The sequence below is a fragment of the Sturnira hondurensis genome, unplaced genomic scaffold (assembly GCF_014824575.4).
Source record: "Sturnira hondurensis isolate 20B ecotype Veracruz unplaced genomic scaffold, ASM1482457v3 Scaffold0021632, whole genome shotgun sequence".
In the NCBI taxonomy this organism is placed as follows: Eukaryota; Metazoa; Chordata; class Mammalia; order Chiroptera; family Phyllostomidae; genus Sturnira; species Sturnira hondurensis.
The window spans coordinates 667,109-693,099 of NW_028094263.1; the positions used below are offsets into that span (position 1 = coordinate 667,109).

General features: G+C 54.3%; 2 protein-coding genes across 3 annotated transcripts in view; both read left to right on the forward strand.

Annotated features, from left to right (window-relative positions):
• Positions 1 to 16,771, forward strand: part of LOC118977990 (signal transducer and activator of transcription 5B) — a 52,829-nt gene extending 36,058 nt beyond the window's left edge. The window contains exons 5-18 of the mRNA XM_037033146.1: positions 809 to 1,238; positions 1,446 to 1,597; positions 2,082 to 2,237; positions 2,633 to 2,812; positions 3,204 to 3,291; positions 3,369 to 3,491; positions 4,052 to 4,144; positions 6,804 to 7,010; positions 8,084 to 8,178; positions 8,285 to 8,415; positions 9,309 to 9,479; positions 13,158 to 13,209; positions 13,483 to 13,587; positions 14,267 to 16,771. Coding sequence (XP_036889041.1) covers positions 809 to 1,238; positions 1,446 to 1,597; positions 2,082 to 2,237; positions 2,633 to 2,812; positions 3,204 to 3,291; positions 3,369 to 3,491; positions 4,052 to 4,144; positions 6,804 to 7,010; positions 8,084 to 8,178; positions 8,285 to 8,415; positions 9,309 to 9,479; positions 13,158 to 13,209; positions 13,483 to 13,587; positions 14,267 to 14,393 — 2,110 coding nt within the window. The 3' untranslated portion in view covers positions 14,394 to 16,771. The remainder of the gene's footprint in view (positions 1 to 808; positions 1,239 to 1,445; positions 1,598 to 2,081; positions 2,238 to 2,632; positions 2,813 to 3,203; positions 3,292 to 3,368; positions 3,492 to 4,051; positions 4,145 to 6,803; positions 7,011 to 8,083; positions 8,179 to 8,284; positions 8,416 to 9,308; positions 9,480 to 13,157; positions 13,210 to 13,482; positions 13,588 to 14,266) is intronic.
• A 3,754-nt stretch (positions 16,772 to 20,525) lies between these two features.
• On the forward strand, positions 20,526 to 24,939 carry GHDC (GH3 domain containing). Of its 2 annotated transcripts, XM_037033557.1 has the most exons (9): positions 20,526 to 20,910; positions 21,092 to 21,384; positions 21,692 to 21,813; positions 21,947 to 22,448; positions 22,856 to 23,048; positions 23,147 to 23,218; positions 23,294 to 23,427; positions 23,809 to 23,891; positions 24,161 to 24,939. In XM_037033557.1, exons 2-9 carry the CDS (start codon positions 21,105 to 21,107, stop codon positions 24,377 to 24,379), a joined length of 1,605 nt encoding a protein of 534 aa, XP_036889452.1. In that variant the 5' UTR covers positions 20,526 to 20,910; positions 21,092 to 21,104; the 3' UTR covers positions 24,380 to 24,939. The 2 variants fall into 2 exon arrangements, with proteins under 2 accessions (XP_036889452.1, XP_036889454.1); XM_037033559.1 differs by lacking the exon at positions 21,092 to 21,384.
• The last annotated feature ends 1,052 nt before the right edge of the window (positions 24,940 to 25,991 follow it).

The window sequence follows — 25,991 nt, forward strand, 5'->3', positions numbered from 1 at the left end:
AAAGAGTTTATATATTTATTTTTAGAGACGGGCAAAGGAGGGAGAAACATGGATCAGTTGCCTCTAGGGCGCCCCCAGCTGGATCCCTGGCCTGCCACCCAAGCATGTGCTGTGACAGGGACTCGAACTGGTGACCCCAGCCTACCGAACCACACCAGTCAGGGCTCATAACTTATTTTTTAAATAAGGGTAATGAGGCCTCACTGAGTCCCTATTCCTGCCATTGGTGAGCTCCCGGAAGCTGGTAGGAAGAGAGCTGAGAGCCGCCTCCTTTTCCTGAGGGATCTTGTGCTTTTGCGTGGGCCCTGGATTCCCATTCTCTCTCCCTCTGTCTCTCTGTGTCAGACTCTCTGTCTGTCCTCTCTTCTCCGTCTTCTCCCTTTTCTTTTCCTGCTGGGCAGCTGAGCTCGCAGTGACCTGACCTGCACAAGCTTGTCAGGCCCCTCCACACATGCTGACACGCCTTCCTCCCTGAGGGCCGGCTCCTGTGCCCCAGCAGGTGGCCCATGGCCGTCCGTGCACCAGGCCTTCCCTGACGGGGCTTTGGGGGTGAGGTTGTGGCCGAGAGCTGCTCATGTCTGTCCCCTTGTCATCTGTCCTGGAACCCAGTAAGCAACAAGGACTGACTCTCACCGAGAGCGTCCACGGGCCAGGCAGCCTCTCAGCATTTTCTGTATCTCCATGTTGCAATCCCCATGGAAACCCACTGGGGCCGGGAACAGGATTCCCCCGTTTTGCACGTGGGGAGACTGAGGCCCCGGGGGAGAGAAGTGATTTGCCCGAGTCCACCGAGGCAGTGAACGGCCAGGGCTCACTTCCACCTGGGCAGTGTTGCACCGAGCTGGACCCCAGTGTGGCGTGAGAAAGGCCGGGCAGCCAGCTGTGTGGGCCAGGGTGGGGGTTCTGCTCAGCTGGACCCACAGGCTTGTGTCTCCCTGTCCCTAGAGGGGAGCTCAGAGTCTGGGCCCAGGGAGTGGGGCGGGTTCACTGTGGGCACCCTGGGCCACCGGAGCCCTGAGGTGCCGTTGGTGAGACGTGTCAGCTTGAGGGTGTTGCACACTGGAAGCTGGGAGATCACGGCCGTGGCTGTCCCGTTCCCTCCTCTAGCTCAGTTTGCCCAGCTGGCCCAGCTGAACCCCCAGGAGCGTCTGAGCCGGGAGACAACCCTCCAGCAGAAGCAGGTGTCCCTGGAGGCCTGGCTACAGCGAGAAGCCCAGACGCTGCAGCAGTACCGTGGGGTGAGTGGGGCCCTCCAGGTGCGGGTCTACATCCCAAGTGAGAGCCCCTGAGAGGGGTAGAGCCAGCAGGACAGCAGGACAGCGGGCAGGACAGCCGGGCCCGGGGTGCAGGAGGGCCGTGGGGGCCTGGGAGGCCCTGCCTCCTGGCTGAGGCCCTGCAGGGCTGTGGCCCCAGAGCCCAGGAGGGCCTGCTGTCCCCTGTCTCAGGAGCTGGCCGAGAAGCACCAGAAGACCCTGCAGCTGCTGCGGAAGCAGCAGACCGTCATTCTGGACGACGAGCTGATCCAGTGGAAGCGGCGGCAGCAGCTGGCCGGGAACGGAGGGCCCCCTGAGGGCAGCCTGGACGTGCTGCAGTCCTGGTACTGGGTGTGGGGGGTGCGTGCAGGGTGCAGGCGGGCAGGGCGGGCCGGGGCCCAGGACAGAGCTCCCAGCTGCTTAGTCTGCTCCTGTGTTTCATAGGCGGGTGGCCCGCTCTGGCCTGTGGAAGGTCTCATTTCCCCCGTGGTTTTGGCTCCTGACACAGACTTGATGCCCCCAGTCCTGCCCCTCCCTGGGCGGGAGTCAGTGTTCTGGGGAGTGGAGCAGGGCCGGGGTGCAGAGTGAGGCTCGGGCTGGTGAGGTCCATTCAGGGTCACACCTCTGGTGTGTCTCTCTGTGTTCCTGTGAGGCAGGGCCACTTGGCTGTGCTCATTGCACAGGAGGGTGGCCTAGGGTTGAAGCCTTCCCCGGGTGGGGATGAGGCCGGGTTTTGGGGTGCTGGCCCCGGCTGGGAGCCCTTCCACCTGTGTCCTGGGGGCTGGGGTGAAGCCATTGTCCTTCCCTTCGGCCTCTGGCTGTGGGCAGGTGCGAGAAGCTGGCTGAGATCATCTGGCAGAACCGGCAGCAGATCCGCAGAGCTGAGCACCTCTGCCAGCAGCTGCCCATCCCCGGCCCAGTGGAGGAGGTGCTGGCCGAGGTCAACGCCACCATCACGGACATCATCTCAGCCCTGGTGACCAGGTGACCGCTGCCCCTCAGCCCCACCCAGCCCTGCATGTGGTCGGCAGGGAAAGCAGGGGGATGGGGTGGGAAGCTGGGGGTGCTTTGCCCGTGGCAGGCTGTTGCTTGAATCCTTGTCTCCCCGGCGGCCATGACTGCTGGTGTTGACCTTTCCCAGCTCCTCTCGTGAGTTCTGTGGGGGCTGCCCTGGTTTCCCGCAGCCCGTGCCCAATGCCAAGTTCATTTCACTGCCTCCCTTCCCGCCTCCCCCCACCCTCAGTGGCCTCCCTGGAACAGGGTCTCTGCCTGCCCCGTGCTCTTCCTTTGCCTGCTGAGCCCCGTGGGCGCGAGGCAGGCTCCCCACTGGGAAGGTCCGGAGCCCCGCCCCTGAGGCCGCGCCTCTCGTGTCCCTGCAGCACGTTCATCATCGAGAAGCAGCCCCCGCAGGTCCTGAAGACCCAGACCAAGTTCGCAGCCACGGTGCGGCTGCTGGTGGGCGGGAAGCTGAACGTGCACATGAACCCCCCGCAGGTGAAGGCCACCATCATCAGTGAGCAGCAGGCCAAGTCGCTGCTCAAGAATGAGAACACCCGCAAGTACGCATGTCCTTTCTTGGGTCTGCCCCCTTCCTCAGTCCTGGGAATCGGTCGATATGGTCCCCTTAAGGAAGTTTCTGGGGTCAGCTGGTCTTTGTAGGAATCCTGTTCACCCTTCTGGCCTGCTCTGGCTCTGAGAGAAGGAACACAGGGGTGAACTTCTGCAGCGATAGTGTGATTTTGTTTCCCTTTTAGGAACACGTTCAGGAAAATTTTTGTATGTTTTATGTATATCTATTCTCTGTATGTGTTCTAGAGCTGATATTTCCTCTGAATGACATACGTTTTTAAATGCCTTCTGAATTTCCTCCTAACAACCGCAAGCATGTTTCTGCCCCACGCGAGCCGAGGCCCGTGTGGATTTAGAGCCGCCTCGCTCTCTGATTCGCAGTGATTACAGTGGCGAGATCCTGAACAACTGCTGCGTCATGGAGTACCACCAGGCCACCGGCACGCTCAGCGCCCACTTCAGAAACATGGTGAGGATGGCAGGCGCGGAGGCACGCGGTGTCCCTGGTTGTCTGCGTCTTTGTCACAGTGATTTTCTCCTCTTCAGTCCCTGAAACGAATTAAGAGGTCCGATCGTCGTGGAGCAGAGTCGGTGACAGAAGAGAAATTTACAATCCTGTTTGAGTCTCAGTTCAGCGTTGGTGGAAACGAGCTGGTGTTTCAAGTCAAGGTAGAGCCCCCGGCGGCGTGCGTGAGGAGTGTGTTCATGGGGGGACTTTGTATCCCGGGAGAACTGTCCTGATCGTAGTTAGCATCCTCTCTCTGGTACCCAACGAGCAGAAGATGAGAAGACCTCATCCTCAGAACTGTGTCTTTTGGCTTCTGTTGAGAAGGAGCCAATAATAATGAACCGAAATGGCTGGAAGTATAGCAGAGACATCACTCAGGAATCTGAGTGACAGTTGTATTCAGTTTTAGAGCTTTGTTACCTGTTGGTTTTTCTCCCTCCTGGGAATGTCTCCGTGCTCTCTTTCCTGTCTCTGGTGCTCCATGTGCCTTAGAGAACTTACCCCATCCTTCAGAGATCGTTAGTAAAATCTCCTATCACATCCAAATTGTCTAAGACCGTGCCAGTGTGGAAAAGTCCCTGAGCTGTTCTCACTCTGGTCCAAGCACGACATGCGCAGAAACGGGAAGAATGAACGTGCGGTGATGGGAAAAAAGAGGAGCAGGGAAAGGATGTGGTGGCGCCCCCCGCGGGTGCTGAGCCCGTGTCCTGTGTCTCTGCAGACCCTGTCCCTCCCGGTGGTGGTGATCGTCCACGGCAGCCAGGACAACAACGCGACGGCCACTGTCCTGTGGGACAACGCCTTTGCAGAGCCTGTGAGTGGGTTCCTTGGGCCTGTGGGCTCGAGATCTTGATGCTGGGGTCATGGGTCTCTTTCGTGTGTCGTCCCCAAAAGGGAACAGGAAAACGCCATTTCTCCTGGTGGGAGGCAGCGTAGAGAGCGCTTGCAGGAAATGAGGAGGGGGCAGGCTCGAAGGCAGGCCAGTGCTTCAGCGCCAGCTCCAGCTTCTCCTCCTCTGTGGCTTTGGGACATTCACTCTACCTCTCTGAGCTTAAGGGTCCCCTAAGTGTCTGCAGCGTGGGGACGACAGTGCTCCGTGGTTGGCAGGGAGATTAAATTAGATAACGAACAAAATGCCTAGGCACACACTCAGTGCTCCGTACGTATTGTTCTGAATCCTTGGGGGAAACCATACATAGAAATCGGGCCTCGGCCTCTATCCCCTCCCTCCATGGACACCCCTCTAATTACTGCTGAGCTCCACCTCCTGCCTCTTCCCTCCCACACCCCGTCCAATTGTCTGTCCATGGAAAATTGTTGTCCCCAAAGCCTGCCCCGGTGCCAAAAGTGTTGGGGGCCACTGTTCCAACGGGTAGACCTCTCAGGAGGTTACTGCAGTATAGAACTGGCTTCCTGTCGTCTTCCTTCCAACAAACGAGGGTGACATTTAATGTCTGTTCCAGATTTTAGATTCTGTGATTCATCCCAGGTCTTTCATGAAGAATGAGATGCTTTGTCTAAGGGTGAACGTGCGATGTTCTGGGTTCGTGCACGCGGGTGCTGTCTGCAAACCCCTGGGGGCCACTGGATGGGCCCCTCGATGAGGGTTCTCGGAGCATCGAGGCAGCACGGTTATGGGCGGGGCATATTCCCAGCAGAGATCCGTCCGTAAAGGTGTGACGGAGGGGGGTTAGGCTTGTTATTTGGGGCATGGAAGTGTGTTCTTCTCTAACATGAAGTCTTACGTTCTCAACAGTTTTCTTTAGAGAATGTTTTTGCTGCTGAAGCACGGTACTTTTTAAAAATTTTTTTTATTTTAATTGTTGTTCAGGTACAGTTTTCTGTCTTTTACTCCCATCCCGGCTCACCCCCCCCCCAGTGCTCTCCCCACCCCCCCGTCTCCCATTTTCACCCCCCCTTAGTTTCTGTCCATGTGTCCTTTATACTTGTTCCTGCAAAACCTTCCCCTTCCCCCCTGAAATTCCCTCTCAAGGCGCGATTTTTATCAGCAGTTCTACTACACTTGGGGGACCAACCCTTAGTTTGAGACTCCTTTCAGGATCTCTGCCTGCAGCCTGTCCTGATGAGCCCCCGGACAGGATGGCCCATCCCCACTCCCTTCCCCGCCTGTCCACACGCCCCTGCTCCAGTGGCTTTGGCATCTCCTGCAGCAGGTCGTTGCTGAAGTGTCTTGACTAAATAAGTATAAGCATTTCTAACATTCTCAGTATGTCAATAACTACTGTGCATCTTGTGCTGGTTTAAAATAAGTGCATACTTGTAGGAATTTGTATCTTTACATATGTCACAGTATAACTGCATTGCAACACTGCCTAGCTAAAGATTGAAGTCTGAGGCATAGATGTCCGTCTGCGGAGGTCTCGTTAAATGCACAGGGAAAAATTATGCATTTGCTGGCCTGTGCAGAATACTCACGGGGGTGTAGACAAGAAACTAAATCACACACCCTTAGGGAGAGGAACTGGGATGCTAAGGGACAGGAATAGGATAAAAGATCTTATTTGCTAATTTTTAGAGAAAGGGGAAGGGAGGGAGAAAGGGAGAGAAACATTGATGTGAGAAATATCCATCGGTTGCCTCTTGCACACGTCCTGACCGGGGTCTGAACCCCCAGCCCAGGCATGTATCCCCACTAAGGTCTGAACCCCCAACCCAGGCACGCGCCCTGACCAGGGATGGAACCAGGGGCCTCTCACCTCGAGGAACGATGCCCGCCCACCAAGCCACACTGGTCAGGGCAGACTCCGTACTTTCAGATTTTTGTATCATGTGTAGGATTTCCTATTCAAAAGTATTTCTTTCTCCAGAAATAGTTTTATAATAATTAAAATTAAGTACGACGGCCAAACGAGATGAAAAGCAGTTAATTAAAAATACATAGTCTGACCTGTTTTTTAATAAACCCGTCGAACTCACAGTGACTCTTCTTCCTTAAGCTGTTTCACTTGGAGCTGGAGCGCTTTGTCGGCAGAAGGTGTCAAAGGCGAGGGTTACCCTTGCGCACACACCCGTATGAACACACGCGCTCGTGCACACACACGTGATCCCTCTCTCTGTACCCAGAGAGCCAGTGTTTCGGGTCGCTGTTCCCACTCAGTCCAAGTGTCAGGGACAGACCTCGGTGAGGTTTTGCTTTTTGTGGCTGTGAGAACATAGGCTCGGACCAGACGCTCACCAGCTCGTTACAGAGCCCTGTAGACAGCATGAGGTCACACTCCACACTGTGTGCAGAGAGGGTGAAAGGAACCTTCTGAGTTTCCCGGACCAGCACATCCCAGGAAGGTTTGAAGATTTTATCCTCAGGCTCAGTTGAGACAAACGTTTGGAACTACGTCCAGCCATCAGTGTTTTTTTTGGGGGGGAGGGGGGTGTTGTTTGTTTGTTTTTTGAGGGTTGAGGGAATAAATCATGCAACTGTTTTCTCATAAGGTTCTGACTTGTGTCCCTCTCAGGGCAGGGTGCCGTTTGCCGTGCCCGACAAAGTGCTGTGGCCACAGCTGTGTGAGGCGCTCAACATGAAGTTCAAGGCCGAAGTGCAGAGCAACCGGGGCCTCACCAAGGAGAACCTCGTGTTCCTGGCGCAGAAACTGTTCAACAGCAGCAGCAACCACCTGGAGGACTACAGCAGCATGTCCGTGTCCTGGTCCCAGTTCAACAGGGTGAGGGACTGCCGTGGGACCCTCCGGCCGCCTTCGAGAGTCGCCCCTCCCTGGCCCCTGTGCTTTCCATCTCCAATAAGATGCCCCCAAAGTAATGGGAAGCTCTGAATAGATAGACGATCGCATGTTTTTATGTAGAAAGCTGCCTCTTTGAATACTTCATGCGCAGCTAGTGCCTTTTGTAAAGGAAACAGCAAACAAAGCAAACGTTCACATAACTCACAAGAAGTGGAGCTTTGGTGGTGACCAGAGCGTCCGGCACTGTCCCCCAGACTCGGTGCTCCTCGGTGCGCGATGCGGGGCTGGCCTCCCGTGGGCCCCTCAGCCCACCTAAGGCGGTGCCCCTGAGGGAAACTTCTTCTCCGGCATCTGCTAACTCGGATGGCACCTGTCACATAAATTTAACTTTCATTTCTCTTCTTAATACCACCTCCCCGACCAGTGTTTTTAAAGCCCTAATTCAGAGATCTCATCATCTCTGAGTATAACCCTTTCGAATGGTGGTGTGTCGACCAGTCGGCTGACGTGTTCACTGGCAGTCGGGGGCATGTTGGTAAGAGGTGCAGAGAGTCCACTAGAATCGGATAACTCCGTCTTTCTGAGGGTTATTGGTAGCTGCTGTGCGGGGGGTCAGTCTGTGTGGCCTGCCCGTGTGATTCCATCCAGTTCACATTTGCAGCCCTGGGCATCTTGTTAAGATGCAGGCTCCAATTAAGTAGATCTGAGATGAGGCCTCGAAACTTGCATTTCTCAGAAGCTCTTGGGTGATGCTGCCACCGCTGGTCACAGACCCCACATCCGAGAGAGCGAAGGCCCAGTCAGGCCGGGGGAAGGTGCACGCAGTAGGATCCGGTGGGGCGCTGGGCTGCCTTCCTCCGAGCGCTTCTTCTCCAGGCTGTTTGCCGGTGGCCGGACCGTTCACGTGGGGAGACTCAGACGGGTCTTTATGTCGGTGTGGTTCTGGCAGAGCAGGTGTCTGTCTGCCGGTGGGTTTTTCCCGGTCCAGGTGTGTGCAGGCGCGGCTCCACATGTTGCCCTTTGCCTTACGTGTCCACTGTTGTGCCTCCGACCAGGAGAATTTACCGGGGCGGAACTACACCTTCTGGCAGTGGTTTGATGGGGTGATGGAAGTGTTAAAAAAACATCTGAAGCCTCATTGGAACGATGGGTAAGAACTGTCATTTCTCAAGTCAGCATTAGAGTAAGAAGGTCATCTTTCTGGTGTTTAAAAAAAATTACACTCTGCTTCTGCTCCTTTGACCTTTGCGGCCCAGGGCAATCTTGGGTTTCGTGAACAAGCAACAGGCCCACGACCTGCTCATCAACAAGCCGGACGGGACCTTCCTGCTGAGATTCAGCGACTCTGAAATCGGCGGCATCACCATCGCCTGGAAGTTCGACTCCCGTGAGTGCCCGTCCCCTTTCAAGAGTAGAGCCCAGATGGCCCCAGTTAACCGCTTTCCTTGCAAAATTACTTTAGCGTACAGTTTATTGAGTACTTATTATTTGCGGGGGCCTGCACTCATTATGGAACACAGACGTGTGGCCCTGACGAAGCTGCAGAGGACGTGGGGGCCTCTGTGAAACCTCACTGTGAGGAACACAAGCCCTAATTTTGAGAAACATAGATGTGTAGCCCAGGCGCGGCGGTCTGCAGTGCGGTGGCCTGTCCCCAATCTCAGCTGCCTCCCCGTTGAAAAGTTCCCGCTCGTGCTGCTCATCCCTGAGCTCATCCCAGGGAAGAATTGCTTGGACAAACTGGAGCCACTACCCTAGACATAGCGCGCTGCTTTAATTATTCATGTACACTAACTAACACGAGGGTACCGTCCTTGGTCATTTTCATACCAGAATGTTAGCTCTTTCCTCTGACCCTCACAGTAGGACCAGCAGCTTTCGAGTCTCCTTGTGTTTTGTTGTTGTGACTTACAGATTTAGTGCCACTCCGTAGTGCCCGCGAGTCCTCTGGCTGTGGACGTGCTTTCTCTCTCACGTACTTGCACAGGGAATCAGGGAGACAATGAGAAATGTCCTCTAGAAGGAGACAGAACGCCATTTGAACTTGAAGCTGCCTAGGGGAGACCACTGGGTCTCCAGGGAAGCGGCGCGTGCATCCCCAGCTGTCTACCCGTGGCTCTTAGAAACAACTACTTAATCTGTAACCTGTAGTTATTCCAAAATGGAGATTTTTATTGGTGCAATTGGAATTGTGATGTTTAGTTTGCAGTATAGTTGGGTATTAAGATTTCCTGTTCAGAAATCATGTTTAGAATATAACTGTTATATTTATTGATCTAGAGGAAAGGATGTTTTGGAACCTGATGCCTTTTACCACTAGAGACTTCTCCATCCGGTCCCTGGCCGACCGCCTGGGGGACCTGAATTACCTCATCTACGTGTTCCCCGACCGGCCGAAGGATGACGTGTACTCCAAATACTACACGCCGGTTCAGTGCGAGCCTGCCACTGGTAACAGTGTTCAAGTTCTGCTCTGCTCTTGTCCTGTTCTGGTCATGTTTTAGTTTTTTGTGTCTGTCTGTCAGTCTGTCTGTCTTGTGTGAAAACCTGCACAGTTGGCACAGAGTCATTGCTGCTGGAGCATTAGCCAGGGCAGAGATAGACCCCAGGCTGTGTTCTTCAGCCACGCAGAAAACACGCCTGCCACTCACCCCGAACATCGAACTGCAGGGAGCAAATGGCTTTTAACACAAGCTTAGGTCAGACAAAATCAGGAAGGTAAACTTTTGCTTTTCAAAAAACATAGATGGTTTTGTTTTCCGAGGATTAAAAGTATTTTGAATTTATTGTAAAGTTTCCAGAAAAGTATAGAAAACCACATATCACCCAGCACCTCTCAAGTAGGATGAACCCCCGTGAATAATTTAGTGAGTGTTTTCCCAGGTGCTTACGAGGCACTTCCTGCGTGGAGGTGAAAACCTGCGGGGGAAGGGGGACAATGAAGAAGTAAAGAGATCAGTGCACGGACGTAGGGCTGGGTGCCGGGGAGACACAGAAGCACGGCTCTCCCAGGTCTGGCCGCCCGCGCCCTGCTCAGGGCTCCCAAACATGCCAACCACATTTCCGTCTCAGGACTTGGAGAGTGGTCCGGGAGGTTTCCCGGAGGGCCGGCGTCAGAATAGATCCGAATGAAGTGAGGAAGCTCTATCTAAAGATCTGGAGAGAGAACATTCTAGGCTGAGAGAATGAGTGCAGGAACTCTTAGATGGAAATGAGATGGCCATGTTTGAAAACCCTCAGGAGGGTCGGGAGGCCAGAGCGGGCTGAGCAGGGAAAGTGGGAGAACGAGGGTGGAATGGAGGGGGGCCAGAGCGCGTCGGATTGTACCACATGTCAGCTGCTGGCATCTGACTTTTTTCCCAATGAGCATTTATTGTTAGTTAGGCCATGATTCAGGATCCTAGATGGGAGTTACCCAGGCCCCTTTTTACCTCCCTGGGAAAAAGACGGAAGACAGAGGACAGGTGGGGTGCGGCCAGTTCAGATCTTCCCAGGAAACATCTTCCCGGTCACCCCAGGCCGACACCCAGGCTAAGGGACAAGGGGACTTGTACATATGCTGGTACCTTTTGCACACGGAGACACCCCCCCTTTAGCAGTCACTGCCGTCTCACAGCGGGGGAAGTCCTGGCTGTTCAGCCGACAGTCCCCAGTCTGGTTCTGGCTGGGAGAGCGGCTGTCAAAAGGGGCAGTCGTGTGGCTCTTGATTTTGGCCGTGGCATCTTCTGCCATGTTGCTGACTCCCAAAGACACCCCTGAAGCTGCTCACAGCTCAGTGTGACCCTCAGCCAACACCCTATTTATTTTTTTTTTTACATAAAAGTATATCATAGGCAGAGTTACAGGTCAGTATGTATAATCTTACAGCAGCGTTTTAATGACTGCGTAGAATTCCATCGTAGGGTGATTCCACATGACCTGGTCCCAGTTGTTCATTTAAAGTACTTACAGTTTGAGTTACTCACAGCTATTTGTCATGATTCATATTGAGACAACCTGGCACGCACCTCCTGTTCAGTTTGCTGAGGATAAATTCCTAAAGCACAATTCAGGAATTGAGCCCACACTTTCTAGAACATGTAGACACATCCTGGCAGGACCCCCCCTCCAGGAAGCAGCGTCGGTTCTCACCCACCTCTCCAGGGGCGTCTGCCCGAGTCCACCCCTCCCCCCACCTACCCCAGACTCTGTTTGTCCGTGTCAGGCTTGGCCATCCGATCTGCACAAAGTGGTATCTCGGTTCCCGTTTCCATTTCTTTGCTTCTAGGTAAGGCCAAAACGCCCTTTCATGTGATGGCAAGAACAATAATGGGTAGGACAGTAAGAGCAGCTAACGTCTGTTGAATGCTTACTCACACGCCAAGTCCTTTTCTGAGTCTATTTTTATGTAGTGTCTCATTTACTCCTCAAAACAGGTCTGGGAAGTAGGTGCTATTAATGTCCCCATTTTACACAGGAGGAACTGATGCACAGAGAGGTCATTAACTTGCCAAAGGTCACACAGCTAGGAAGAGGCCGAGCCAGGCTTTGAGTTCAGAGGGTCTAACACTAGACCTGTATTTTTTTAACCTCTACATTATAGGCCATTTGTATTTTTTTTCCCATGAGGTGCGTTCATGTTCTTTGTGTCTTTCTTTTGCAGTTTCTTTTTGTTAATGATGTGTAAATAGTTTTTATAGTAAATAAACCCTTTATTACATATAGGGAATATTTTTCTCAGTGTGTCATTGTTCTTTTAACATGTAAGTTTTATTTTGCTGAAGGTTTATTTTATGGAACCTTGTAATGGGGCTGCCCACCCGTTTTCTGTATACCATGCCTTCCCGCCCTAGTGGGACGGTTCTATTTCTAGGTGGGAAAATAAGCCACAATGTTTTTAGATTTATATGCTGTTTTGGATTATATCTGTCACTGCTTCTTTTTGTTAGCACAGCTCATCCAGATTTTTAAATCCTATTTTTTTACAGCATTTCTTTGGTTTTTATCTTTTCTGCCCATCTGTGAAATTCTCTGTAGACCATAAAGCACAGAAAGCGTGCGATATTATGAAAAGGTAGCCCCTGACGTTTGAAGCCCACAAGAAGCAGGTTAGGATGCCAAGCAGTCCGCGGGCCATGCAGCGTGTCACCATCTCAGGCTGCCACACCCTGCTGGCCGTGATGTGGTCTTCACAAGTCCACCAGAGTCAGGACCAAACTTACTCCCAAACCCCCAGTTCCAGGAAACAAGACTTCACTCGTTGGCTTCACACAGTCACATTCTTGCCACCTCCTTAACTGGATTCCCACAGTCAGCCTTTTAAAAAGCTGTACCTACGGCTGACCAGGTCACTGTCGGGGTCCTCCCCTGGCCTGCCACGCCCTGGCGGGATGCCATGGTGTGTGGATGGGAGACCCACGCCAGCTTTTCAACCAGCCACAAGGCATAGGCCATACTCCCTGGAATCAGGTGACCCCAGATGCAGAACCCCGGGGGCCTAGGAGAACTTGCGGGAGCCTGAAGGACAGTCCCTCTCCTAAGAGTAGATATTCTGCGATCGGCAGTCCGATCACTTCCTCTCTGATGCTTAGACTTTTCTGGGCGACCCCTGGCAAGTGTCTGTACACCTTCCGCTCGAAAACCCCCAGCGGAAAAGGAACCAGCTCTTCCCAAGACAGCCCGTTTCTTTTGGGGGCCGGTCTAATCCGGCGACCTTCTCCCTTCTGTGACTAGGGACTTGTCCTCTTCTCACCCGTCCCGCTGCTCCTCACCTTGTCCTGCAGGACACAGAGCATGTCCTGCCCTCCTGCGTCTGTGACTGAACTTCTTAGAGATCTTTTTTCTTCTCACAGTTGGTATGCGCTAATGCTTGGTTTCGATTTGTATTGAAGTACGTATTTTCCATGGTTTGAAGAACGTGTAAGCACAGCCAAGCCAGTGGGAATTCTCTCTTGGCCTGTAGTTTCAGTGTTGAGACTTTTCTGTGCGAGGTCGTCCTGACAAGTGAAATGCGAAGTGCTCACATTAGATCCTAAGATAAAATTCGGTGGTCGTATCCTGTCCTATAAGGGGAGGTGTGATTCATAAGGGAGATTTCATTTTTATTTCGTCTGAGAACTTTGGTTCTCATCACCGTTCCCCCCTCCGCAGGCAAAGCAGTGGACGGGTACGTGAAGCCACAGATCAAGCAAGTGGTCCCCGAGTAAGTGTCCGGGCTCCAGCCCTGGTCTCCTGCCGCCTCTCGCCTCCCCTGGCTGGCCTCACCCCCACCCCCTCCCATTCCAGGGCCCAGCGTTCCCCTCCCCCCAAAACCTGGCTCAGCCCCCCCGGGAAGGAACTGGGCTTGGTCACCACGAGGCCAGTCCCCAGGGCCCCACTCCTGCAGCTGGAGCCCCGGGCCCCCTGGGCGCATCGTCTTCCCCACGTCCACTGCTGTCCCAAGGCCACTGAGGCTCTGCTCTGCTTCCTCCTGCAGGTTTGTGACATCTGCAGACTCTGCTGGGGGCAGTGCCACCTACATGGACCAGGCTCCCTCCCCTGCTGTGTGTCCCCAGGCTCATTATAACATGTACCCACAGAAGTAGGTTGTGTTCTTCTGGGGCTTCGTGGGGTAGGGGGTGGACACTGGGCAGTTGGCCTCAGGCCGGACCCCAGGAGGGCAGGTGGGCAAGGGAACGCAGAGCTCCCCTAGGTCTGAGACCACCCAACCCAGGCTGGGCTCTGGCATGTGCCCAAGTGGGAGGGAGAGATTGGATCAGAAGATGTTTGTTAGTTTGGTGGTGGGACGGGAGGGGGCAATTCAGGTGTGCAGCCTAGTGGTTGGCGGAGGGTGGGCATTTTAGTCTGAGTCTCTCTGTCCAGCCAGTGAAGGGCTCTACTCCCAAGTGTGGAGATCAGAAGTCATTCTTTTCCCATGAAGCCTAGGCCAAGAGCAGAGGCAGTCTTGAGCTGCTCACCTGGCAGGTGTGGGGCTTGAGCCAGTCTCTGCTCCTTGTCATTGGCCTCTGACAACTGTTCCCTTCTCCTTCATCTCCTTTTTTTTTTAAACATTTTTTAAAGAGAGGGGAAAGGAGGGAGAGAGGGAGAAAAGCATCAATGTGTGGCTGCCTCTTCTGCGCTCCCTACTGGGGACATGGCCTGCAGCCCAGGCATGTATCCTGACTGGGAATCGAACCAGCAACCCTTTGGTTCTCAGGCCAGTGCTCAAGCCACTGAGCTACACCAGCCAGGCCCCTCATCTCTGTTCCTTCTCTCCCAAGCCCTGACCCTGTCCTCGACACCGATGGAGACTTCGATCTGGACGACACAATGGACGTGGCGCGCCGTGTGGAGGAACTCCTAGGACGACCCATGGACACTCAGTGGATCCCTCACGCACAATCATGACCTCACATCTCTGCCTTCAGCGTCTCCATCTTTGCCAGAGGAGTTACTCTTGTGGATGTTTTAATTCCATGAATCGCTTCTCTTTGGAAACAATACTCATAATGTGAAGTGTTAATACTAGTTGTGACTTTAGTGTTTCTGTGCATGGTGACACCAGTGAAGGGAGTGTTGGTGTTTGTGTGTGTGCGTTTGTGCGTTTGTGCATTGTGGTGTCCCTACCCCTTGCTGTCCGGGGTTCAGCTGCAGCATTGGGGCCACAGACAGAGGCTGTGGTGGTTTTAACCTTGTACGAAAAGACAGTTTGTTCCATGAACCCTGGGACTCGGCCCTGTGTCTTGAGGGTGGCTGAACGTTGACATGTGGCTGTTCTCGTAAGAGAAGGACAAAGGGAGGAGAAAGCACCTCCTCTCTAGTGAGTCTGTGTCGCTGTGTCTGCCAAGCAATTGTTATATAACCATGATTGTCTCCGCTTTTCTGCTGAGATGTAGAAACTGCCTTTTGATGAGGAAAGTCAGTCCTCCCACCCTGCTTTCCCGGGCAGGGACAGGAAAGGGGGCAGCACGGAGGACTGTTGGAGCAAGGAGAATCAGGGGTCTTCAGATGGGTGGTGGCCTTTTCAGTAACACTCAACCCATCGTGACGTTCTCTCCGTCCCTCCTTCCCTCCCTTGCTGCCCCCCCTTCTCTTACTCAGTTCCTCTGTGTGCACACATGTGCAGGCACGTTCGATGAACTAGAGGAAAGAGGAGAAGGTCACGTAACGGGAGCTTACAGTGCTGAAGTCCTTTGTGTTGCAGCCGGGGTGGAATGCCCAGCCCTGACTCGCAGGCACTGAGCACATTCCCCTGCCGCCCAGGGAAGCTGCCGTCCAGTCTGCCTGGCCTTCCTCTGCGCTGGAAGGCTTACTGATAACAGCTTTTTGCAAATGTCGAATGGCGTTTTTGTTTCTAAATTGAGACTTGTTTTCCCCTTCCCACCCTAATTTGACATCAGAATTCTTCCTTCCTGTGTCAGGTCCTGTGCCACTCATACCCAGGTCACCTGTGTCCCTTCACTGCTCACCCACGCGGCCTTGGGGCGTGGGCAGCAGGAGCATGGTCTGAACCCAGGGCCGGCGTGACCGGCAGGTGTCAGTGCCCACCTGGCACAGGGTGCTGGGTGTCAGGCATCGGGGGGGTGCAGTCAGCAGGCGTGCTAGGAGTGTGGTAAGCTTCGAAAAGAAAACTAAAAGCCTCAGCATAATTGTGTCCATAGTTTCTTCTGTAGCTTTTCATACCAGAAGGAAAGAACAGGCTGTGGCAGGCAGGTGGGAAGAGAGGGGAACAGGTATGGCTTTTGGGTTAGGCCCTACAAGGTTGCCCCTAGCCCCCTCTCAGAAGGAGGACATGACCACACCCAGGAGAGAATGGCCCTAAAAACCTTATTTTTATACATGTGAGTAAATAAACATATTTTTTTTACAAAAATAACTTCTGAACTTATCAGTGTTTTGATGTTAAAGGAGAATATTCCTCTGTAGTAAATTATTTATTGGAAGATAACTTTTTAAAAGCTGCTGTTCGCCCTGGCTTGGTTTCATACACTGATTTATTTTTCTGTGCCAGGCAGTAGACTCTCTCTGCCTCTGAGGAGTCGGCTGACCCTTCCATGGACACCAGCATTGATGTATGATGCTGCTAAGCCCCCTACGTACCCCTCAGCGTTAGATTGAAGTGCTGCCTGTGAGGATAGGCGTCTGAAAGGAGGCCTCACCAGCCCCATCCCTCGGGCTTCCTGGTTGGCCCAGCAGGGGGCGTGGGGGCACCAGGCTGTGAGCTTTGAGATCAGCAGTGGTCCCGGCCCTGGGGTGTGCTGAGGGCGGGGCGCTGCCTGGACGGTAGGCAGTGGGGCGGAGGGGACAGCTGCTGCGTGTGGTTTTCCGTGCTTGTATGGTTGCTGATCCGTCCTCAGTTTTCCTGAGGCTGTGCCCATGGATGGCAGAGATCTCTGACCGAAAGGTGTGCTCGCTATCTGCATTCTATTTTCTCTCTCCTGCCGGGTCATGCGAACAAGGAGAGGTCATGGTCATGGGAAGCCGTGGCCACCCCACCTCTCGCCTGCCCCGGACACTCGCACGTCATCCGAGTGTGCAACTCCTCGTGTGCTCTGTGCAGGGTTTTGTGGGGGGCTGGGGTGGGGGACAAAGCTAATATAACTTAAAGTGGAAGTATACTTTTTATAATTTTTCTTCTTAAAACTTTGTGAGATCATTTCAGATACATATTTTAGTGTTGAGGCAGATTGGTCTATAGCTACCAGAAAAGTATTGTGTACAGTTTTACTTGGGGAAATCACAAAATAGTGTATTTTGTGTTACAATAAAGGTTTCCTCTGAAGGGACAACCTTGAGCCCTGTTTTATTTTTTATTTTTTCCAGCAGGTGGCGCGAGAGGGTGGCTGGGTCAGGGAAGTTTGAAGCCGCCCGTGCGGTGCTCAAGGGGGAGCTGGTTGGGGGTTGGCTCCTCCGGGCACCAGGCACCAGCTTTGCTGGCAGACGGCGGCGTTTCTTACCTTCCTGCTCATCTGATGCTCTGAAAGTTAGAATGATGGTCTTCATCCCCTAGCCCCGCAACTGCGCGCTCCTCCTGTTAGGAAGCTCAGCGTGAACACTTCAGCGCGTTTAGAGCGCCTGCCCGGAGCGCTGCCTGTGGGGCGAGAAGCAGGTTCCCGCCCGTGAGAGCGTCTGGGTCAGGAAGAGGCCGACACCACCCGGTGCGAGGAGACACCGGTTCACGCTGCTGTGAATAACGGTGTCCCAAGGCCTCTATCAAGTACAAAGGGACACAGAGGAAGGGCGCTGAACAGCTTGAGCTGGCTCTTAAGGAACAAATGGGAGGTGAGAAAGGAGAAGTGGGCGTGTCACCCAGAAGTGCACCTCGTCTCCAGCCCCAACACCAGGGACCAGGGACCAGGGACCAGAGCCATGGCCCGAGTTTTGGCCCCAGAGGGGAGTGAAGGGCTGCAGAACAGAGAACTTTGGATAGCTCCTCAAAGGAACCAACTGCCTTTGAAAGGGTAGTTCAGGTGTGAGGGTGTTCTCCGAGACAGTGGAGGTTGTGGTGAAAGACAGCTGGCAGAAGGATGATGGCTTCATTGGGAACACGGCCGGAGCTGGGGTAGTTTGCTGGAGACAAGTGGGGAGCTCTCCTGGGGTCAGAACAAACCTCACGAGCCGCCCTTGACACTATCCCTTTGAGGAAGCCTGAATTTGATTGGATCGGTTTGTGGAGCGATTTCTTTTCCAGGGCACTGTTGAAATATAAGTGTAAATATGCATAATCAGCCAATAATTAGTGTAGTTTAAGAGTTGGGTATGGCCAGGGAGGAGACCTGTGAAGATCACTGTCGCACTAGGGTGACTAGGCCCTCTGGAGTCTGCAGCCCCTGAAGAACAGTAACAGACCACACTGTGTGTGGGGTTGGTGCTGGGGAGCAGATGCCCAGGCTTAAGTAGTCCAGCCACTCACTGAACAAACAATACCATGCCCTGGAAAGTTTACCAATATGTGGAAATAAAACCATATGCTCTTAACCAACCAACAGGTCATAGAAGAAATCAAAAGGGAAATTAGAAAATACTTTGCGATGAATGAAAATGAATACACAACGTAAAACTTATGGGATGCAGCTAAAGCAGTGCTTAGAGGAAAAATTATAGCTGAAAAGACATTAAAAAGGAAGAGGTAGGGGTATAAGGGGACTAAATGGTAATGAAAAAAAATATGATGAAGATGAAAGAGGAAAAATCTCAAATCAACCCAACCTTTCACCTTAAGACACTGAAAAAATAAAAACAAGCTAAATCTAGGGCAAGCAGAAAAAAGGAAGAATAGAGCAGAGAAATTAATGAAATAGGGAATAAAAAACAGTAGAGAAAATCAGTGAAACCAAAAACTAGTTGTTAGTTCTTTGAAAAGATCAACGACATTGACAACATTTCACTAAAACCGACTGAGAAAAAGAATCAGAAACAAAAGCGGAGGCATTACTACGGATCTCACAGAAGTGAAAGGGTTACTATGAACAAATATGTGCCTATATAGTAGATAATTTCGATTAAATGGACAAATTTCTAGAAAGACGAACTACTGAAACCGACTCAAGAAGAAATAGATCATCTGAATAGCTTTATAACAAAGTGATTGTTTTGTAGGTACTATTAAAACTCCCTACAAAGAAAAGCCCACACCCAGACGGCTTCGCCACTGAATTGTACCAGACAATTAAAGGATATCAATTATTCTTTTGTTAAAACAACAACAAACTGTTTTACTCTTCCACATCAGAGGTAGAGGACACACCTGTCCTTAAGAGTTTGGCATTTTCACAGAGAAAATTGCCCCTGTGTCACCTAAAAGGAATGTTCTTACACAGATAAGCAGGCCCACAGTTGCGTAATGATTTGAAACATGCAGCTCTCAGCAAGTAGGCGCTGCTTGGCTGCAAGGCACCTGTGTTCCTGAAAGCTGTGTGTTTCAAGCTCCCGTCCTCTCGGGTGTGGAGCTCCATCATCTGGCTGCTGTCCGGGCTGCTTCTCTCGGCAAGTTCTCCTACCAAAGTCTCTGTTTAATTCTTTGTCAGCCTTTTTCTTTGGTCTCGGCCTCGTCCGCCTTCGAAGGTCAGTTTCGGTGCACAAAGGACACGATCGAGATAATGAACTGATAACCCACCGAGTGGGAGGAAATATCTGCAAATCATAGGGGACTTGTTTGTAAAATGTATAAAGAACTCCTACAACCTAATAAAAAAAACAATTAAAAATGTGTAAAGCGTCTGAAAAGACATTTCTCCAAAGAAGCTATACAAATGGCTAAACACACGAAAAGATGCTTCACATCATTAGGCATCAGGAAAATTAAAAGTAAAATAGACTCAGGTCACTTCACATTTCACTAGGATGGCTAGATCAAGAAGTCAGATAATAACGAGTGTTAGCAAGGATGCAGAGAAATCAGAACCCTCGCACGCTGCTAACGGGATGTAAAATGATGCAGCTACTTTGGAAGCCAGATTAGCCATTCCTTAAAGAGTTTTAAAAGAGAGAGAGGGAGAGTTGCTATACAACCCAGCTAGTCCACTCTTGGGTCTCTATACAAGAAAAATTGAAATATATGCCCCGGACTGTTGATCGGGGGCTCACTGCCAGGTAGAAGAACATTGCGCTAAGTGCAAGAAGCCAGACACAAAGACCGTGTGTCATATGATTTCATTTACGTGAGATGTCCACATGGGCAACTCTGTAGAGACAGAAAGTAGATTTGTGGTTGCTGGGGTGGGGAAAGATGGGAAGAGACTGGGGGATATAGCTAAAGGGTGTGGTGTCACTTTTGAGGTGGTGAAAATGTTATATAAACTGATTTGGGGGGTTCCACGTAACTGTGAATTAGATCTGTCCAGAAAGTATCCAGTCATATACTATACAAAATAAAGATATTTATTGAAGAAGATACAAGCTACAAGAAACATTGTACACAGGACAATGACACCTCAGCCCCCTTCAAAGTAGGCACCTTGGGACCTCACACAGTTCTCCCAGTCGCCATGAGCTGCCCTGGCATTTTTCCTGAATCTCATCAGTGGTCTCAAATCTCTTCCCTTTCAAAGATGACTTTGGCTATCATCTGTCATGTATGTTGAGAACTCATATGTGCGACCAGCTTGGCTATAAAGGGGAGTGAGATTCTTTTTTTTTGTCTTTGCCATCTCTCAGCAGATTGCCTGGGATGCACATCGCATTCTGGCATAATGTTTATTCAGTAATAAAAGTGTTTTCTTTCTCTCCTACCTCGGGGGAGAGGATTTCTGGATTGAGAGAAAATGTTGGTTTTTAACAGTTCTCGAACTTGCGACTACTCCAAGGTGGGGTGTGCCCAGCCCCAGAGGGAAGCTGCTTAGCTGCTTCCTGGTGCTCTGTTCCACAGTCAGCTTTCTCTTCCTTCACCTACACAAGTGTGAGGACCACGCTATTCCAGCCATAGCTTCCCACTTCTGCCAGCTCAGCCCAGCAACCAGCTTGTCTTTCCTCAGTAACCTGCTCCTTTAAGAGCACCCCCCCACCTCAGCTCCGCCCTCAGACCCAGTGGCCGGATTTCCCTGTTGCAAGGCCCAGCCCTTTAAAGCCATGGCTTCACCTTTCTGGCAGGCCTGTATATTGAGATCTAAAGGCTGAAGGAGGCCTGGATGCTGGGAGTGGGCATCAGTGGGCTGTGACAGGTGCATGTGGGACATGAACCACTGCCCAGGGCTCAGGAGGGACACAGAGCAGGACAGGGTGGACCCTGGGACAAAGCAGAGCCACTAGGAAGTGGGCAAGATCTCCTTCGATAAGCAGCTTCTGTGTGCCAGGCACCGTGCCAAGCCCTTTCTGCCCCTCTGAGGGGGGTATTATATGCCCATTTGACAGATAGGGGGACGGAGACCAGAGCAGCCACTCGAATTGCATACAGATAGCAAGTGGCAGAGCCAGAATCCAAACTCAGGTCAGTGTGATGCTAAAGCCTGGTGTTCTCTTTGCCACATCTGCCTGACAGGGGTCCTGGCTTCTCCCCAAGCTTCCTGTGTCCTTGGTTTTCCTGTGCTGGTGGAATGGGGGGTGGCGGTAAGAAATGAGTTATCCCTTGCGCCCCCAATACCAGCGCTCTTGTCCCTTGCGCTGCCCAGGAGCTGCCTGGAGATGCTGCTGCTGCTGCTGCTGTTCCCACTGCTGCTGCTGCTGCTGCTGCTGCTGCCGCCACTGGCCAGGCTCCGGCAGCAGCGGTCCCCGGGGCCCGGGCCGTCCTGGCTTGCCTGTCTCCAGCACCGCGTGGCATGGGGCTCCCTGTGCTGGGCAGCTGCCTGGCAGCGGTGGAGACTGGAGCAGAGCACGCTGCATGCATGCCAGAGCCAACAGCAGGCCCTGAGGTGGTGTCTGAGGGGAGCCCCCGGCCCCCGCTGGCCCCTCAGGGGGAGCACAGGTGTGTTTTCCAGGGTCTGGGCAGGTGGTCCAGAGAGAAAGAAACCACACGGGACAGTCAGACTCCAGAACCTGAAGACCCCTTTCCCACCCTCTGCTGCCAACGCAGAGAGGCCTGCCCCAGAGACCCTCCCTGGGTTCAGGGTGGGTTTTCCCATTCTGGACCCTGGTAGCCCCTCCCCCAGGCCTCTTCCACCTCATTCCGTGTCATTCCACGTCCCTTCCTGAACAGTCTCACCACTCTTGCCTGAAACTCCTGGGAAACTCTGTGGCTTCCTGACCAGTTTACGGTGTCTTTGGGGCTACAGATATGAGCACCTTCCGGAGTCACCTCCCTCTGACCAAGGCCAGCTGGGCACAGGAGGAAGAAAGCGGGCACCAGCTTCTGTCCCCTGCCTCAAAGCAGCACCGTGGGGAGGCCACTCTACAGGTAAGGAGCCCTCCCACGGACCCCAGCTGGCAGGCACACCCTCCCCTCGGGGTGAGAAAAGAATCCCCAGACCGGGGGCTCCTCGGGGTCTGGCTCAGGCTGGGGGCCAACACCCTGACCCACCTTTTTTCAGGCCACCTTGCTGGGTCTGGTAGCCCTGAACAAGGCCCACCCAGAGGCGCTGGCCCCGGGAGGCACAGCCTGTCTGACTCCTACATCCCCCTGGCCCCGCCCCCTCCCCTGGCCTTGGCGTGTCCCCAGCCAGGGGAGCCCCCCTGCAGCCAAGGAACCTGGGGCCCTGCTGCTGGAAGCACTGAGGTCCCCAGGGCTGCGGGTACTGGAAGCTGGGACGGCGGTCGAACTCCTGGACGTCTTCTCAGGCCTGGGGGCCAACGGCGAAGCGCTGGCTGAGGCACTAGCTGCCGGGGACCCGGGAGTGCCTCTGCCCTGGCGGGCAGCTGAGCTTCGGGAAGCCCTGGAGCAGGGGCCCCGAGGGCTGGCCCTGCGGCTCTGGCCAAAGCTGCAGGTGGTGGTGACTCTGGACGCGGGAGGCCAGGCCGAGGCCGTGGCTGCCCTGCAGGCCTTGTGGTGCCAAGGGCTCGCCTTCTTCTCGCCTGCGTATGCTGCCTCTGGAGGTCAGCAGGACTGGAGGGTGGTGAGCGGGGTGGGGGCCGGGGGCAGAGGACACCCAGCTAGTTGCCACAGAGTGAGCCCCTCATTATAATCTCACTTAATCCCCCCCAACACCCTGTATATCCTCCCAACGCCAGCAGCTCCATTTCACAGAGGAAGAAACTGAGGCCCATAGAGGTTGCACAAATCGGCAGAGCACCAGCCTTGACCCCCAGGCGTGCCACATCCAGAAGCGCTGCCTCTTCCCAGTTAGAGCCCTAGAGGCGGTGTGCTGAGCCTGGGGGAGCCACGGAGGAGTGGGTGAAAGGGCAGCGGTGGGATCAGGTGCTCAGAGGATTGAGGTGCGGGGTCTGGGGTAAGGGCCTAGCAGGAAGCCCCGCCAGATGAAGAGGCTGCTTGCTCCCCACAGGGGTGCTGGGCCTGAACCTGTGGCCAGAGCAGCCTGGTGGGCTCTACCTCCTGCCCCCTGGCGCTCCCTTGATCGAGCTGCTCCCAGTCCAGGAAGGAGGCCAGGAAGAGGCTGCCGGCACTATCCTGCTAGCCGAGGCCCAGAAGGGCGGGGAGTATGAACTGGTGCTGACCGACCACACCAGCCTCACCAGGTGATGACCAGCCTACCCGAAACCTCCTCAGGCCCTTGGGGCCGGGGCATGAGCTAACGGGTCCTTGGGCCTGACTCACCCCTACCCCACCCTGTCAGGTGCCGTCTGGGCGATGTGGTGCGGGTGGTTGGTGCCTACAATCAGTGCCCGGTCGTCAGGTTCATCCGCAGGTAGGTACTTCCCGGGAATCTGAGGGGCTGTCCTCGTGCCCTGGGCCCCTCTGCCTCCCCCTCGCTTCTCTCCAGGCTGAGCCAGACCCTGAGTGTGCGAGGAGAAGACACTGGTGAGGATGTGTTTTCTGAGGCCCTGGGCCGGGCGGTGGGACAGTGGCCAGGGGCCACGCTGTTGGACCACGGCTGCGTGGAGAGCAGCATTCTGGGTAAGCTCCATCAGCTCCTGCTCCGCATTCCTGGGCTGGTTGCCCCTCAACCCATAGCCATCCTGCTGGGAGACGTCCAGGAAGGAGGGAAGACCCAGCCTCCTTTGCTGCTCCTAACAAAAGTCCTTCCCCAGGTCTAACTCCCATTCCTCCAGCTGCAGTCTCCCCATTTCCTTTCCTGCCCTGTTTCATATTTGGGCCTGGGCCTGGGTTCCTCTCCATTTCCCCACTTGCGCTCCAAGAAACACTTGTTTCCCCAGGAATCTCAGTGGGGAAGGGAAGCACAGGGCAAGGAGTGGGTGCGGGGGGAGGGGGGAGGCAGTGGGCGTGGCTTTGGAAGTGGCCTCGTTCACAGGAGTGCTGTGGTGGGTTTGTCCGCAGACTCTGGGGGCTCTGCTCCCCACTATGAAGTGTTTGTGGCCCTGAGGGGGCTGAGAAACCTGTCTGAGGAAAATCGAGGCAAGGTAAATGACACAGGGACAGGATCTGTCCCTGGGACTGCATGTCCCCTTCGCTCTGCATGCCCCCAGGTGCAGTGGACACAGCAGAGTGAGGGGGAGGTCGGGCAAGGAGGGGAACCTTCCTGAGGCTTGGGGAAGGGAGGGGTGAATCCCACAGACACGCACGTGTCCACATGAAACTCCTGCCCACACGTACGCCGGGCACAGTTGTGCGCACCTCATCCACACCCCACAAACAGTGCACCGGCCTCACTCTGACCTTCTGTTCTCAGCTTGACCACTGCCTCCAGGAAGCCTCTCCCTGCTACAAGTCCCTGCGCTTCCGGGGCAGCGTGGGCCCTGCCCGAGTCCAGCTGGTGGGGCCGGAGGCCTTCGGGGCGCTCCGGGCGGCCCTGGTGGCCTGTCCCTCGTCTCCCTTCCCTCCTGAGATGCCCCGGGTCCTCAGGCACAGGCCCCTGGCCCAGCTCCTGCAAAGGAGAGTGTTGTCCTGAGCCGAGGCCTGCCCACTGCCCCCCAACCGCCAGAATCTGCCCTTCTCTTTCCTCTGGGGCTTCTCTAGGTGGGGAGCCCTTGGCCAGGGTCTCTGACTCTGTCACCTGTCAGGTGCTCGTCAGAGCTGCTGGGCCTTAGGGAGGTCCGACCTAGTCAGCCAGGTCTGAAGAGGTGACTTTGGGGTGTACCAGACACCAGCACTGCCCTGCCCCGAGCCCCCTGTGCCGGCTCCAGAGGAAACTGCTGGAGAGTTCCCACACACGCCGGAGGCTCCCGTGCCTCAGCCCAGTGTGCTGAGCGGGCTGCAAGTGTCAGGAGTTAAGGTTCCCAGGAGCCACCTTCAGTCAGCAAGGAACAGGAGTTGCAAATACCGACCTCAGTTTCATTGTCCTGCAGTGCGACAATTCTGAAGTGCATTCTGCGCCAGCTGCCCACAGGGCGGGTGGTTAACCCAGTTCTTATGCTTTCCTCCCGTCCCTCACGTCCTTCCCATCCTTCTGTCCCCACTGCCTTACGTGTTTTCTGGGATCGCCTCCCAAATAAACCTCTTGCACCCAGATTCTTGACTCAGGGTCTACTTTTGGGGAAACTGTAGCGGTCCTTTTGCTCTGCTCCTGCTGCAGCCTGTCACCTCTGATCCTCAGGCTTTCCCCCGCTCTCTCCCGAGTGTGTGTGCCCCCAGGAGCCCTCAGGCCCCCCTGCCATGGCCTAGGTCAACCCAGAAGGCACAGACCCCCTCCTCCTGCCTCTCTGCATCCCAACCTTAACCCAAGTGTGAGGGCCTTGCTTGCTGTCCAGCCACCTCCCTCCTCTGAGGGAAGCCACGACCATGAGGCCCACACCCCACTACCCCAAGTGGGTGAAGCACCGTCACCCCCAGGTCTTTGCTCAAGGTGTCCCTTCATCGGAAGTAGAAATCCTTTCCAGGAAGGCCTTCCCAGGGTCCTTCCTCCCACTGAGCTACCAGACAGGCCAGGCACACCCCCACCTGGACTTCAGAGCTTTTTGAAAGTTGGGCATGTCCCATGCCCACCATGGCTCCACAGTCCAGTGAGGCCTGACTCCGAGCAGGTGCTCGGTGCACAGTGCCCTGAGTGAGGGAGACTGCAGGACGGTGGCCCCCTCCCTGCCGACAGTGGGTAGGAACCCCACCTGTCCCCTCCAGCAAGAAAGCTGTCGAGGCCCAAGGATAACAACACCAGCTGCTTTTCTCCCTGCTGTGAGGATCAGGGGTCAAGGCTTCCCATCTCAGAGGTTAGTGGGAGGAAGGGGCCGAGGGAAGAGAAGGCCAGCTGAGAAGGCTTCTTCCACAGAGGAAGGTGGCCCTGGAGCCTGGCAGACCCCAGGGGCAGAGACGAGGAGCAGAGGGAGGGAGGCCCGCTGCCTGGCGCCCTCCCCACCCCCACACACCCTGTGGAGAATGGGTTTCACGGCTGCCTCCTCTCCTGACCCTCATTAGCAGCTGCCCTTCCCCACAGCGTCCCTGGCTAGCGCCCCAGCCTGGGCCTCTTTTGTGATCTGGGATTCCTAGGTGCAAGGTGGCCTCATTAGTGCCTGGAGACCACCCATCTCCAAGGAGCAGGCAGACAGATAAGGGGGGCACCAGAGGCA